This window comes from Aquarana catesbeiana, linkage group LG05, assembly GCF_042186555.1.
Source record: "Aquarana catesbeiana isolate 2022-GZ linkage group LG05, ASM4218655v1, whole genome shotgun sequence".
Taxonomy (NCBI): Eukaryota; Metazoa; Chordata; class Amphibia; order Anura; family Ranidae; genus Aquarana; species Aquarana catesbeiana.
Window position 1 is genome coordinate 84,360,861 of NC_133328.1, and position 14,989 is coordinate 84,375,849.

General features: G+C 41.3%; 1 protein-coding gene across 1 annotated transcript in view; it reads left to right on the plus strand.

Annotated features, from left to right (window-relative positions):
* NCAPG2 (non-SMC condensin II complex subunit G2) overlaps positions 1-14,739 on the plus strand; it is a gene marked incomplete in the record, with an annotated part of 89,488 nt that extends 74,749 nt beyond the window's left edge. The window contains 6 exon segments of the mRNA XM_073629932.1: positions 1,161-1,351; positions 5,238-5,381; positions 8,833-8,936; positions 9,607-9,707; positions 10,466-10,568; positions 14,514-14,739. Coding sequence (XP_073486033.1) covers positions 1,161-1,351; positions 5,238-5,381; positions 8,833-8,936; positions 9,607-9,707; positions 10,466-10,568; positions 14,514-14,565 — 695 coding nt within the window.
* Between the last annotated feature and the right edge of the window lie 250 nt (positions 14,740-14,989).

Genomic DNA, 14,989 nt, shown 5'->3' on the forward strand with positions numbered 1-14,989 from the left:
TTGTTTTAAAAAAATTGTTTGCATTTTTGTTTATAAAAAGCCCCACCACAATCCTCAGCACCAGGGAGAGGGCATATTGTAACAGCGCCTGAAAGAAATATGGGGTGTTTTGGATTTCCAGTATTTATTATAAATATGTATTAACTTGTCTATTCCTACAGTTAGCTAGTCTATCAAAGCTCTAATAAAGTTAACAGTGATGGTACTACAACAATGCTAGCTATAAAATAAACACACTGCTTAAATAAGCAAGGGTCTCATTTATTTAACAACCAAGTAGAAATGCTAACAAAACACTAAAGAATATTACAGAGCATATAAAACAAAAGAACATAAATGATACTTTATGTAAGGTCGTCCTCTGTATTCTGTAGCTTTCAGCTGGGCTCAATGGGGCAAGAGGAAGTCACTCCACCACCCACACAACAACCACTGCCAGCCTATACCAATGAAAAAATCCAGAAGAGGCAATCCTTCCTTATCACCAGGAAGTATTATTCTTCTGCCCGTCCTCCAGGAAGTATGCTGTAATGTCCACTAGGGGAAGCATTTGTCCATGAATCACCGCTATTTGACCCGGGTCATCCTTCAGTAACAGCTGGCCTTTGATGTTCTGTAACTCAGGACATTTTAATTCACACCTCCCTAAGAGATCTTATCTGGTGCTTCACCACCCCTGTACCTCACATGAGGCCTATGCGAGAGCATTCTGTTAGGGCATGAATTCCCATTTGTGACTTCTTGTTTCACACACCCTGTTGGGTAAACTTTCTGTACTGGCATTCCAAAACTGCCATCTCCAATAGCACCCCTTAGTCCTTTTCTGCCTTTTTTTTTTTTCCATTCTTTTTTGTGTGGTATTTTTACTGCTGTTATATTTCCTGTATCTGATTCTCCATAAGAATACTTGGGGAAATGCATTCCAAAGAGGGAAAGCAGAAAGTTCAGTTCACAGCAAAGTCCTGTTTGTGTCACTGGGACAGAAAGGGTAAAATCTCTTCAACAGGCATGCTGACAGCAATAACACACTCTGATAGAAGATTTACTATTCGCTGACTTTATAACTTTACTTGCATTTGGTGTATTTTTTTTTTTTTTTTAAGCAATGCCAACTTCCCGGGCAGGTAGTAACTGAACTATATTTTGCTTGTACCTTTCAGAAAGGTGTTGTGATTTCCTGCCAACTTTTCTCTCTGTGCTGAAAGAGATAACAGAAGTTTGTTTGCTTCACAAGATGAATGATGACAGTGCTGACTTGGATAAACACCTTGATGCTATACAGACATGCTTCCACAAAGCTATAGAGATTTCAGCTCGCAGACTGAGGAAACAGCAAAATGAAGCTCTCCAGGTATCAATACAAGATTGTTGTTGCCAAAAATTACATAAAACATTCTAGTTCAACTTATGAATGTCCACTACTTGGTATAATTTGTGAGAGGTAACTGCAGTCTTTCCACGGTGGAATGCTTTGCTGTAGTGAAAAAAAAATAACCACACACACTATTCCAATAGATAAGGTGAGAGAGACAAATGATTGCTGCACTTAAACTGTAATAAAAAAGCAAACCATGCATAATGTGCTCCATTTTATAAAATTGATCACATCATGCATTGTTTATAACGGTGTATGCTCTTCTTCTTTTTTTTTTTTTTTATTACATTAAGTGCAGCAATCCTTCCTTTTTCACATACAATACAGTATCACCCCTCACATTTTTGTAAATATTTTATTATATCTTTTCATGTGACAACACTGAAGAAATTACACTTTTGCTAAATGAGTGGTGAGTGTACAGCTTGTATAACAGTGTAAATTTGCTGTCCCCTAAAAATAACTCAACACACAGCCATTAATGTCTAAACCTCTGGCAACAAAAGTGAGTACACCCCTAAGTGAAAATGTCCCAATTGGGCACAATTAGCCATTTTCCCTCCCCGCTGTCATGTGACTTGTTAGTGTTACAATGTCTCAGGTGTGAATGGGGAGCAGGTGTGTTAAATTTGGTGTTATCTCTCTCACTCTCTCTTACTGGTCACTGGAAGTTCAACATGGCACCTCATGGCAAAGAACTCTCTGAGGATCTGAAAAAGAGAATTGTTGCTCTACTTAAAGATGGCCTAGACTATAAGAAGATTGACAAGACTCTGAAAGTGAGCTGCAGCACGGTGGCCAAGACCATACAGCGGTTTAATAAAGGACCGGTTCCACTCAGAACAGGCCTCGCCATGGTCAACCAAAGAAGTTGTGTGCACGTGCTCAGCGTCATATCCAGAGGTTGTCTTTGGGAAATAGATGTATGAGTGCTGCCAGCATTGCTGCAGAGGTTGAAGGGGTGGCGGGTCAGCCTGTCAGTGCTCAGACCATATGATGCACACTGCATAAAATTGGTCTACATGGTGATCGTCCCAGAAGGAAGCCTCTTCTAAAGATGATGCACAAGAAAGCCCGCAAACAGTTTGCTGAAGACAAGCAGACTAAGGACATGGATTACTGAAATCATATCCCGTGGTCTGATGGGACCAAGATTAAACTTATTTGGTTCAAATGGTGTCAAGCGTGTGTGGCGGCAACCAGGTGAGGAGTACAAAGATCGAATGTGTCTTGCCTACAGCCAAGCATGGAGTGGGGCTGTATGAGTGCTGCCGGCACTAAGGAGCTACAGTTCATTGAGGGAACCATGAATGCCAACATGTACTGTGACATACTGATGCAGAGCATGACCCCCCTCCCTTCAGAGACTGGGCTGCAGGGCAGTATTCCAACATAACGACCCCAAACACACCTCCAAGACGACCACTGCCTTGCTAAAGTAGCTGAGGGTAAAGGTGATGGACTGGCCAAGCATGTCTCCAGACCTAGACCCTATTGAGCATCTGTGGAGCATTCTCAAACGGAAGGTGGAGGAGCTCAAGGTCTCTAACCTCCACCAGCTTTGTCATGTTGGAGTGGAAGAGGACTCCAGTGACAACCTGTGAAGCTCTGGTGAATTCCATGCTCAAGAGGGTTAAGAAAGTGCTGGAAGATAATGGTGGCCACACAAAATATTGACACTTTTGGGCCCAATTTGGCCATTTTCACGTAGGGGTATATGCCATTTTTGTTGCCAGCGGTTTAGACATTAATGGCTGTGTAAGTTATTTTGAAGGGACAGAAAATTTACGCTGTTATATAAGCTGTACACTCACTACTTTACATTGTAGTAAAGTGTCATCTCTTCAGTGTTGTCACATGAAATGATAAAATATTCATGAAAATGTGAGGGGTGTCCCCACTTTTGTGAGATACTGTACATATATAAGAACATTATTTATATATATTATATTATATTATTATACTATATTATATTTTTTGTGTGTAGACACACAAAGTGGGTGGCTATTTCTAAAGGTGCTAGTGGCATGAAATTTTTATCACATGTCGGTAACAACCCATGCTATCCATACAAAGAAACCAATAAACTATTTCTGAAAGCATTCTATATTTACACCATTTTTTTCACACCTGCATGAAACTTGTGCACCTGTGTGTGTATATTATTTATTTTTATTATTATTATTAACAGCGGGTAAAATAAGTATTGAACATGTCACCATTTTTCTAGGTAAATATATTTCTAAAGATTCTAACTTTTCACCACAGGTCGGTAAGAACCCATGCAACCCATGCAATCCATACATACAAAGAAACCAAAACAAAGACGTTCATAAATTAAGTTCTGTGTAATAAAATGGAATGACTAAAGACCTGGAAAGCCAAGACACCAGCTGAAATTTATCAGTAGTTCGAGTGCAACCCTGCCCCTTGTCAGTGCAAATTAATATTGGCTGGTTCAGTCTTAACCGATAGTCTATAAAAAGGTGCCTCATAAGAAACCTCTTATGATGGGTAAAAGCAAAGCTCTCTCAAGACCTTTGTGACCTTATTGTTGCAAAACATACTGATGGCATTGGTTACAGAAGGATTTCTAAACTTCTGAAACTTCCAGTGAGCACTGTTGAGGCTATGATCAGGAAGTGGAAAACATAATTTCACCATAAACCGGCCACGACTAGGTCCTCCTCCCAAGATTTCTGAAAGGAGTGAAAATAATTATCAGAAGAGTTTTTCAAGAGCTAAGGACCACTTGTGGGGAGCTTTAGAAAGACCTGGAATCTGCAGGTACAATTGTTTTACAGAAACCAATAAGTAATGCACTTAACTGCCATGGTCTGTTTGCACACTCACCACACAAGACTCCATTGCTGAAGAAAAAGCATGTTGAAGCTTGTTTAAAGTTTGCTGCACAACATTTAGATAAGCCTGTGAAATACTAGGAGAATATAGTCTGGTCAGATGAGAATTGAATGCTTTGGATGCCATAATACACACCATGTTTGGGGGTGAATTCCACTGCCCATCACCCCAAAAACACCCCCATACCAACAGTGAAGTTTGGAGGTGCGAACATCATGGTGCGAGGCTGTTTTTCAATATACAGTATTGGCAAATTTCATATCCATGGATGAATTGAAAATGTACCAAGTCATTCTTGATAAAAAATCTGCTGCCATCAGGATGATGAAGATGAAACGAGGGTGGACATTTCAGCAAGACAATGATCCCAAACACAAAGCCAAGGAAACTCTCAATTGATTTCAAAGAGAAAAGAAAGCTGCTAGAATGGCCCAGCCAATCACCGGACTTGATTCCAATAGAAAATCTATGGAAAGGATTACAGATTAGAGTTCATAGAAGATGCCCACGGAACCTTTAAGATTTGAAGACTGTTTGTGTGGAAGAATGGGCACACCTGAGCAATATATGCGACTAGTTTCTCCATACAGGGGGTATCTTGAAGCTGTCATTACCAACAAAGGATTTGTGTCAAGTATTAAATACATTTCAGTTAGCGCTTTCAATGCTTTTTTCCCTGTGTCATTCCATTTTATTACACATAACTTTTCTGAATGTATTTGTTTTAGTTTCTTTGTATGTATGGATTGCATGGGTTGTTACCGATGTGGTAAAAAATTTCATGTCAATAGCATCTTTTAGAAATATATTTACCTAGAAAAATGGTGATATGTTCAATACTTATTTTACCCGCTGTATATATAAAAACATTTTTGAAAGGGAACCCTCTTGAAAATGTTCATTCATTGAACATTTCCTCCAGTTTTTTTTTTTTTTTAGTTTTATTTCTATCTCTTTAATGAACAAAGTTCTCTTCACTGATCATGTTTTTGGTTTGTAGCTTCTGCTCGCTATTCAGATGCCTATTGCACAGTTTGTGAACACAGTTCAGTGCTGGAAGATGGCCTCTTCAGAAGTCCACCACGGGATGCTCTCCACAATCATTGCAGCTGTGGTAGTGGAAATAAGCCATGTATTGCGTAAGGTAGGTATTGATTGATGGTCATGTGGTGGCTTGTTCTCAACAGTGGTAATTTTGACGTCCAATTACAATTTTAATTTTAGATGTATTTTAGTAATCTGAATTGTTTTAGTTCCATTTTAGTCACCTAAAATCGTGTTTAATTTATTCAATGAAAATATTTTTGTCTCTGAAATTAACACTGTTTCCTAGTTTTGTAAACATGTATTTGGGTTCCTTTTTTTTTTTTTAACCTTTTACTCTTCCCCTTTTCTTACATCTCTTCAAAATTATCTTTAAGTAGATTTTTTTTTCTGACTCCACAACATAAAACCAAAGTTGAGCTCATAACTTTTTTGAAAATATAAATCTTAAACTTAATTTTGAGAGTGGATTCCCACCGCATTTTAATGTGTTAACACATATGCTTTAGTGTTTGATGCATTCTTTTTGCATGGACCGGCAATTGACAAAAAACACATGGCCTTTTTCTATTCTTTAATCTTCACCTACATGAGAATTGGCCACTGGCAAACTAAAAACTTTAGGCCACTCCAGGATAACCTCTCTCACTACCAGCATGGACAAAAAAACACATGGCTCTTTTCTATTTTTGTCCACAGGAAAGCTTTAATCTTCACCTACATGGCAAACAAACTGTAGGTCAGCCCAGGATAACCTCTCTTGCTACCAGCATTGTGTGTGTGTGTGTGTGTGTGTGTGTGTGTGTGTGTGTGTGTGTGCATGTTTTTGTTTTTTGCTAAGAGCATGGACAATTTTTCTTCAGTTTTGTTGTACAAAAGCTCTTTCCCACCATACAGTATCAAGGAAGCCTCTCCCTGATGCTATCCCTGCCTGCAAAGGACCACATAAAACTTGGATCTTCAATCTTGTTCTGCTGCCTACCTAGCCTAACCTTTTAGTATCCTTCGGCCATCCAACCCTCACCTGCTACCAGCTGTCCAGGTTTTGTAAGTTTTTGAGGCCTGCCTTACCCTGAGCATGTGTGCTGCCTACATCATGCAGTTGCTACATCTCCAGTTTAAGGCTACTTTAAGGCTCACTCGGACCGCCCGAGCGTTAGCGGTAAAGCGCCGCTAGTTTTACTGGCGCTGTGCGGACGGGAGTGGGGCGCTCTTAACCCCAAGGAAGGGATTACAAGCTCCGCTGCCAACTCGCTTTGCACAGGCGCTTCATCAGCGCTGCCCATTGATTCCAATGGCCGGGGCGGTTTAGGAGCGGTGTATACACCACTCCCGCACCACCCCAAAGATGCTGCTTGCGGAACTTCTTTTTTTTTTTTTTTTTTTTTTTTTTTTTTTTTTTTTTCCCGTCCTGCAAGCTCACCGCCACAGTGTGAAAGCACTCTGGCTTTCACACTAGGGTTGGCTTGGGAGGCACTTTATAGGTGCTATTTGTGGCGCTAAAACGCCTGAAAAGCACCCCAGTGTGAAAGGGGTCTTAGACATAGGGAAGAGGCAGTCCTGGAGTACTGGGTGCCCCAAATCAAAATTACATCATTTCTGAGGCTGCTTGCAGTGCGCCTTCTGAAAGTTCAGAATTGCATTTAAAATAAGCTTCTTAAAATCCTCTGTGGCTTGCAATGGCTCCATCCCAAGCTATTGTATGGATAGAGGACCTGTCCCCTCTAGTACCATGGGAGGCAGGGCCGTCCCAACTATTTCTCAGCCACTACTTCTTTCAGGAAAACAGATTCCCCTTTTGTAATCTTGGATTTACCCTGCAAGGGTGAGTCGCCTTCTATTTCTACCATCTCTAAGTGGCTCAGGCAGACAATCAATTTTTTTGTTTTTAATTTCTGTTGCCTGCCCTTCAGTTGGACTGCTTTTGGAAGTACCAAAGGTTAAAGGCCTTCTGTGTTCCTCTATGATTGAGAAAATAGTATTAAAAAAAATAAATAAAAATTCAGTCTGTTGAATAGTACTTTCAAAGTATGTATTTGGAATTCCTTTTACTGGGAACCAAATAAGCTCTGCTACAGAGCACATGTGCTGGCAGGGGAGAGCAGAAGGATACCTTTTTATCTGTATATGACTGCTTCTTAATGGATTACAAAACTATGTACACAGAATTGCAAAAAAACAAACCCATGAGGTCGCCTCCATCTAGGTGTAGCGATTTTATTAAAAAGAATAAAAGACAATAAAAATGCACTAGTTAAAAGTGGATCAAGGCTTGTCATAAACACATATAGACCCCCAAAGGATCTCCGTGAGGCTGTAGAGCTCTGCAGACATGTGGCTGAGTTCCTGGTGAAAATTCAGCTGTCAGGCTTCAGGCTGGAACATAAGCAACATCGGCTTCCAGAAGTAGCAAGATGGCTGCAGTTCCAAACTGTACCTCTCTCGGCTGGGTGATGGTGACAAGAAGTGGCGGGGGTGTGGCTACATCTTTCAGGGCAGACAGGAGCACTACTTTATCAAAAGGAGAGGTGCTGTTTGGAGCCGCAGCCATCTTGCTACATCCAGAAGCCACTGTTGCTTATGTTCCAGCCTAAAGCCTGACAGCTGTACTTCCACCAAGAACTCTGCTTCAGCCAGCCACCTGCCTGCAGAGCTCTACAGCTTCCCAGTAAACCTTTGGAGGACTATATTGGTTTATAACAAAACTTGATCCACTTTTAACTAGTGAGTACATTTTTATTGTCTTCTTTTTAATAAATCGCTACACCTAGATGGAGGGGCCATCGTGTGTGTGTGTGTGTTTTTAATATATTTTTATATAATTTTATTTTATTTTTTTCAACTTTGCCCTTAATACTAAACTCTGGAAATGCAAAAAAAAAAAAAAAAAAAAAAACACCCTTGCTTATTGAGGGATTCCTCAATAATGCTTGTTCTTTCTAGGGGTTGGAGCAAGTGGCTATATTACTTGCTGTCCTCACTGCAGCCAGCTTTAGCAATGTCCTCTTCTTCCTGGCGCTCCAGACTAAAAGCCATCCTTTGATGAACAATGAAGGGCTGTTAACCCTGTATTGTTTATGGAGGTGGCAAGCATGTAACCACAGTTGAGAGTGCCTTGGGGAGAGGCAGCAACGCTGAACTGGTCGCATGGATGGAAGAAGCCTAGTGGAGCTAGAAATTAGAACAAAAAGACAAAACAGGTGGGACTTATATGAGGCATGCACCCCAGGAGATAACACGATAACGATGAATTAATTTTGTCTTTTTGTTCAAATTATCGAGGATGGAGGCGCTTGGCCCTACACACCTCGCGCCTCATACAAAGTCCCACCTTGCTGCTCTGGAGCTAGGAATTAGGCAAGTATTACTTCTTATTCATGTAATCCTTAGATTTAACTAGCATTTAACCCTTGCAGTGCAGGGTTCGGCTGTAAGGGATTAAATAAATAAAACTGTTTTTGATGAATATATATTTTGTTTAATGACCCACAAAGCAAAAGAGCAATAATACATATTATGGATTGCTTTATTTCCTTAATATTTATGGTTAGATTTCAGATCCAGAGGAGATTGCCATTCCAGCATCTGTGTCAGAGTTACCACCGTTGTCTAGGTGCTTAATATCTGTTGTTATAAAGACGTCCAGTGTGCTGAAGTAAGTTGGCTTGTGTATGTATAGTGTAAGCACTTCGTATTGGTATGCCATTAAAGTTCATTGTGTTTTTGGGACTTTAAACAGTTTGCTGTGTATGAACTGTAAGGAATGGGTTGGAATAGAAATCTGCAATACGGGGGGAGGGGGCATGAATTTCACATTTATCTATGCATGTAGGATTGATCAATTTCTAACACACTTCTCAGAGACATGCAGGTTTTTCCATGCATTTATAGTTGAACTAACCACTTCTTGACCGCCGCACGTACATTTACTGCAGCGGGGTGGCCTTTCTGCGCAAAATCACAAACCTGTATATAATTTTGCTCATCCTGGTCTGGGGCGCGCACACGTGTTTCCAAAAACCAGCATTTGCTGTGATTAGACACATGTCCCCTGGGCCCCACGATTGTTCCCGAGGCAGACAGAATGGCGAGGCAGATCGCTCTTCTGTGACAGGAGAAGACAGATCTTGTGTTTCTGCTAAGCAGTACAAGTGCACACTCGATTTGTGGGGGAAAAAAGACATCGATTTTATTTGTGTACAGCGTTGCACGACTGCACAATTGTCAGTTAAAGTACCGCAGTGCTGTTTCACAAAAAAATGGCCTGGTCATGAAGGGGAGTAAACCTTCCAGGGCTGAAGTGGATAACGATATTCTCTTTAAAGTTCATTTTTAGGTGAACTCGCTACAAGTGTTTCAGCGGAAGAAATTGAGGGTATACTGAGCTTGACTGCATCCCTACATATCATTATGGCCAGCAGTAAAGGTATGACACACTTTCATAAATACAAAGAATAGAGCCTGCAACTCCAAACGTCCTTGTTGCTTCTTTATTGGTGCATAAAAAAAATGAGTAAAAGCATACAGGGGCTCATGCATTCTGGCTTACAAGCCTTGATCACAGCACAATTTTCTAGTTAAAAAACAGAGCATATATACTGTTTGCCAAGCCACACCTTCCAGTTAATTATCTAATTGAAACCGCAATTAAGAGACATCCAAAACAGAAGGTAAGGTGTAGCATTTGGCAATACAAACATGGAAAATACTTTCTTGCAATGGTGTATGTTTATACACATTATCTGCACAATAGAAAATGACAAAATGTGTAAAACAAGACAAAAAGCTTCCTCCAAATGAACTGAATAAGAAGACAAAAAGCTTCCTCCAAATGAACTGAATGAGAAGCAGGTCTGCATCATATCTTGGGTTCAAACCAAATGTGTAGTCCCATGCTGGAATATGTAGTCCCATGCTGGCGATATGAGACCCTTTTACTGTGCTTTTTCCGCCTAAAGAACACATCTACTGTACAATTGTTTTAGCAAAACAGTTCAAACTAGGATTAACTGTTTGAAAGAAAGCCCCTTCTGTGTTCCTCTGATACTTTCTTGTAGCCATATAAAGGAAAATCCACCCAAAGGTTATTGGGATACCAAGCATTCTAACTATAACTTTTCAACTAAAGATTCTTTGTTTTTTTTTGTTTTTCCAATTAATACATGTTCTTTGCTTTTTATTAAGGGAAACGCTTGTCTGCTGCAGCTAAAGACATTGCTTCAATAATATATAGGAAGCTGAAAAATCACAGAGAAGTCACAATGGAAGATGATGAAAACATAGAAAGGTAAAAAAGAATTATAAAAAATAAAGCATTTTTGGTGCATGCAGCAAGTATCCTCATGTCTGCTTCCCACTTGAAGGTGTGCAGCACTTAAATTGACTTTAACAACATTTGTGCAGTAAGAATGTAGTTTATCACCTTGTTGCAGAAAATGGAAATGTAATTAGTGGTGAAAGCCAATAAGTTGTAAGGTGTGTTTGTTTTTTTGTTTTTATTTGGGCCTCACCTATGAGTTTTCTTTTTCCCCATACATACATACATACATACATACATACATAAGTTTAAATCAGTCTGGATATGGACTATTATGCATAGTTACATTGTCCTCCTTCGACCAGTATGTATGTGTCATGCCTAAATGATCCTTGTTGTAGCTGGAAATCACTGTAGTATGCACCACTACTGCAGTGATTGCCACTAGATTCCAGGTCCCGTGCCAAGCAGCCGCCCTGCTGTTTAGTGCGCACAGGAGGTTGCTTGCTCGGCATGAGTGCAATTCACAAAACACTTGGCATGTTCCCAATAAATCCAAAGTGTTCTCTGACTGACTGGTGCCTGTGCTGAGTGAGTGACCTCTTGTGTTTTACAAAGCAGGCAAGCGACCCAGAAGCTAGCAGCAATTGCTGTAGTAGCAGCGCTGACATGCATACCTACCTTAGTCCAAGCTGGACCAACATAACTATGCAAAATAGTCAATACACTAAGGCTACTTTTAAAAATCCATGATGGGGGGGGGGGTGTCTGGCTGAGGTTTCCCCACTGACGTCAGCGGGACGAGAAGAGACACGGCCGGTCACGTGACCGCCTGGAGCCGCCGTGATAGATATCTATCTGTGTTATTCCTGCAGCAAGGGGGGGATAGGGTGGCACTGTCACTAGGTGAGACACAGAGGGGAGGAGGGGGGGGCAGAGGAGACAGACACAAGAGAACAGGCTGCAGATGACGGAGGTATGCAAACGGACCACGATGTCAGGGGTTTAGCAGCCATGATTATCGTGGTCGGTTTGCAGAGGGGAGGGGATAGCCAGGCAGGTGTTACAGGGGGCCAAATTACAAAGCACTGTGCTGGTGTAAAATGCTTTAAAGGAGCAGGATCCATTTATTTGTTAACCCAAAAAAAACACGCTTTAAGGTTACAAAGAGCTTTTATCTGCTATGAATGATCCAGGGAAGTTGCATTGAATGAAAGATAACATTGCTACCTCGATCGCCGCCGACATTCGCATACCGTGTAGTTTTAAATATGGCGCCGCGGAGTTCGGAGGGACTCGGCAGAGCTGAACGAGCGCCGCCGAAATCACAGTGACTGGGCGGAGCTGAGATACACATAGTCAGAGTGTTCTCGGCTCTTTCCGGTGCCGCTCACAGTCCCGCCATTGGACCTGTGTTATGTCCATCATAGGGAGGGACTGTGAGCGGCGCCAGAAAGAGCCGAGTACACTCGACTATGTGTATCTCGGCGGCGTTCGTTCAGCTCCGCCGAGTCCCCCCGAACTCCACTGCGCCATATTTAAAACTACATGCTATGTGTATGTCGGCGGTGATCTGTCCAAGCATGGACACTTTAGGCAAGGCTGCACTGACCACTGGGGCAAAGCTGCACTGACATGGCTGCACTGGGGCAAAGCTGCACTGACATGGCTGCACTGGGGCAAAGCTGCACTGTCATGGCTGCACTGGGGCAAAACTGCACTGACATGGCTGCAATGGACACTGGGGCAAGGCTGCAGTGACACTAACAAGGCTGCAGATGGACACAATAAGGCTGCATTGATGGGCATTTTAATGTAAGTTTTTTTTTCCTTAAACCTCCCTCCTAAAAGTTTTTTTTCCTTAAAATTCTCTCCTAAACTTGGGGTGCGTGTTATACGACGATAAATACGGTAAATTCTTTTATACTTGAAAAGCTGATCACCCAACTGTGAATGAAATGAAAGCTGAAGCACCTGCCTACATCAGACATTAAGGCTTCATGTACATAGGATGTTTGGAAACCTCTTCTAAACACTGGAACTTGACTGCTTAGTCATCAGTGTTGCAGCGTTTATGGGCGTTCAGAGGCATTTTGTACAGATAACAACAGATTTTTTTCAGATCAGTACACCCTCCCGAATGCCTACAATGCAGGAAAAATTTCTTTCTCTTTCTTTTCCTTTCGCTTTCTCTCTCTCTTTCTCCCTCTTTCTTTCTCTCATATTAATGTACAGTATCTCACAAAAGTGAGTAAACCCGTCACATTTTTGTAAATATTTCATTATATCTTTTCATGTGACAACACCGAAGAAATGACACTCTGCTTACAATGTAAAGTAGTGAGTGTACAGCTTGAATAACTGTAAATTTGCTGTCCCCTCAACGCAACACACAGCCATTAATGTCTAAACCGCTGCCAACAAAAGTGAGTACTTCATATTGGGCCCAAAGTGTCAATATTTTGTGTGACCACCATTATTTTTCAGCACTGCCTTAACCCTCTTGGGCATGGAGTTCACCAGAGCTTCACAGGTTGCCACTGGAGTCTTCTTCCACTCCTCCATGATGATATCACGGACCGGGTGGATGTTAGAGACCTTGAGCTCCTCCACCCTCCGTTTGCGCATGCCCCACAGATGCTCAATAGGGTTTATATCTGGAGACATGCTTGGCCAGTCCACCTTTACCCTCAGCTTCTTTAGCAAGGCAGTGGGCGTCTTGGAGGTGTGTTTTGGAGTTGTTATGTTGGAATATCATGCTCTGCTTCAGTATGTCGCAGTACATGTTGGCATTCATGGTTCTCAATGAACTGTAGCTCCCCAGTGCCGGCAGCACTCATGCAGCCCCAGATCATGACACTCCCACCACCATGCTTGACTGTAGGCAAGACACACTTGTCTTTTTACTCCTCACCTGGTTGCCGCCACACACGCTTGACACCATCTGAACCAAATAAGTTTATCTTGGTCTCCTCAGACCACAGGACATGGTTCCAGTAATCCATGTTCTTAGTCTTCAGCAAACTGTTTGCGTGCTTACTTGTGCATCATCTTAAGAAGAGGCTTCCTTCTGGGACGACAGCCATGCAGACCAATTTGATGGAGTGTGCAACGTTTGGTCTGAGCACTGACAGGCTAACCCCCCACCCCTTCAACCTCTGCAGCAATGCTGGCAGCACTCATACGTCTATTGCCCAAAGACAACCTCTGGATATGACGCTGAGCATGTGCGCTCAAATCCTTTGGTCGACTGTGGGGAGGCCTGTTCTGAGTGGAACCTGTCCTGTTAAACCACTGTATGATCTTGGCCACCGTGCTGCAGCTCAGTTTAATGGCCTTGGCAATCTTCTTATAGCCTAGGTCATCTTTATGTAAAGCAACAATAATTTTTTTCAGATCCTCAGAGTTCTTTGCCATGAGGTGCCATGTTGAACTTCCAGTGACCAGTATGAGAGAGTGAGAGCGATTAACACCAAATTTTGCTCCTGATTCACACCTGAGACCTTGTAACACTAACGAGTCACATAACACCGGGGAGGGAAAATGGCTAATTGGGCCCAGTATGGTCATTTTCACTTAGGGGTGAACTCACTTTTGTTGCCAGCGGTTTAGACATTAATAGGTGTGAGTTATTTTTAGGGGACAGCAAATTTACACTGTTATACCAGCTGTACACTCCCTACTCTACATTGTAGCAAAGTGTCATTTCTTCAGTGTTGTCACATGAAAAGATATAATAAAATATTTACAAATATGTGAGGGGCGTACTCACTTTTGTGAGATACTGTATATGATTTCTGCATGTCTAGGTTGTAGGAGAGTTTGACATCATCGTGAAATTCTGTGGTGCTAAATTACCCTTTTCCTTCACAGCATTGTATGCCTTTTAAACTGCCATTCATGTTTTTGGTAACGTACCTTGAACCTCATTGAAAAACACAATATATTAATGTAAGCATATTTTTATCTTTACAGAGCTATATATGAATCATCAATGAGAACCTTAGATCAGCTTCTGAAGCCATAAATAAGCACCAAAATTTTATTTTGTACAAAGTTTTGAATATCTCTAACCAGCATTTTTTATATATTTAATATTGCAGAACACAAACTCCTGGGAGTCTAGTAAAATGTAATGTACAATTAAATAACTGTTTAGTAAGCATCTTTGTAAATATAAAAATATATTCATGAATCGCTATGCTGTGTCTGGCTCAGTTTGTAATTGGTAATAATTTTTGTTTTGTGACATATTCTAAATGTAATCCCTTTGACCTGGAGTATTTTTATAATTCTGGCCAGAGTCCCATTGGAATGACTTTTAGTGTGTGTGTTTCTTGTGTGTTTTTTTTTTAAACATTAATAAAGAGCACTAATTTAATTGCAATACTAGTCCACCTACATCTTCCTAAATAGAGCTTGTATTGGATAGATTAGTTGGCCTGCATACA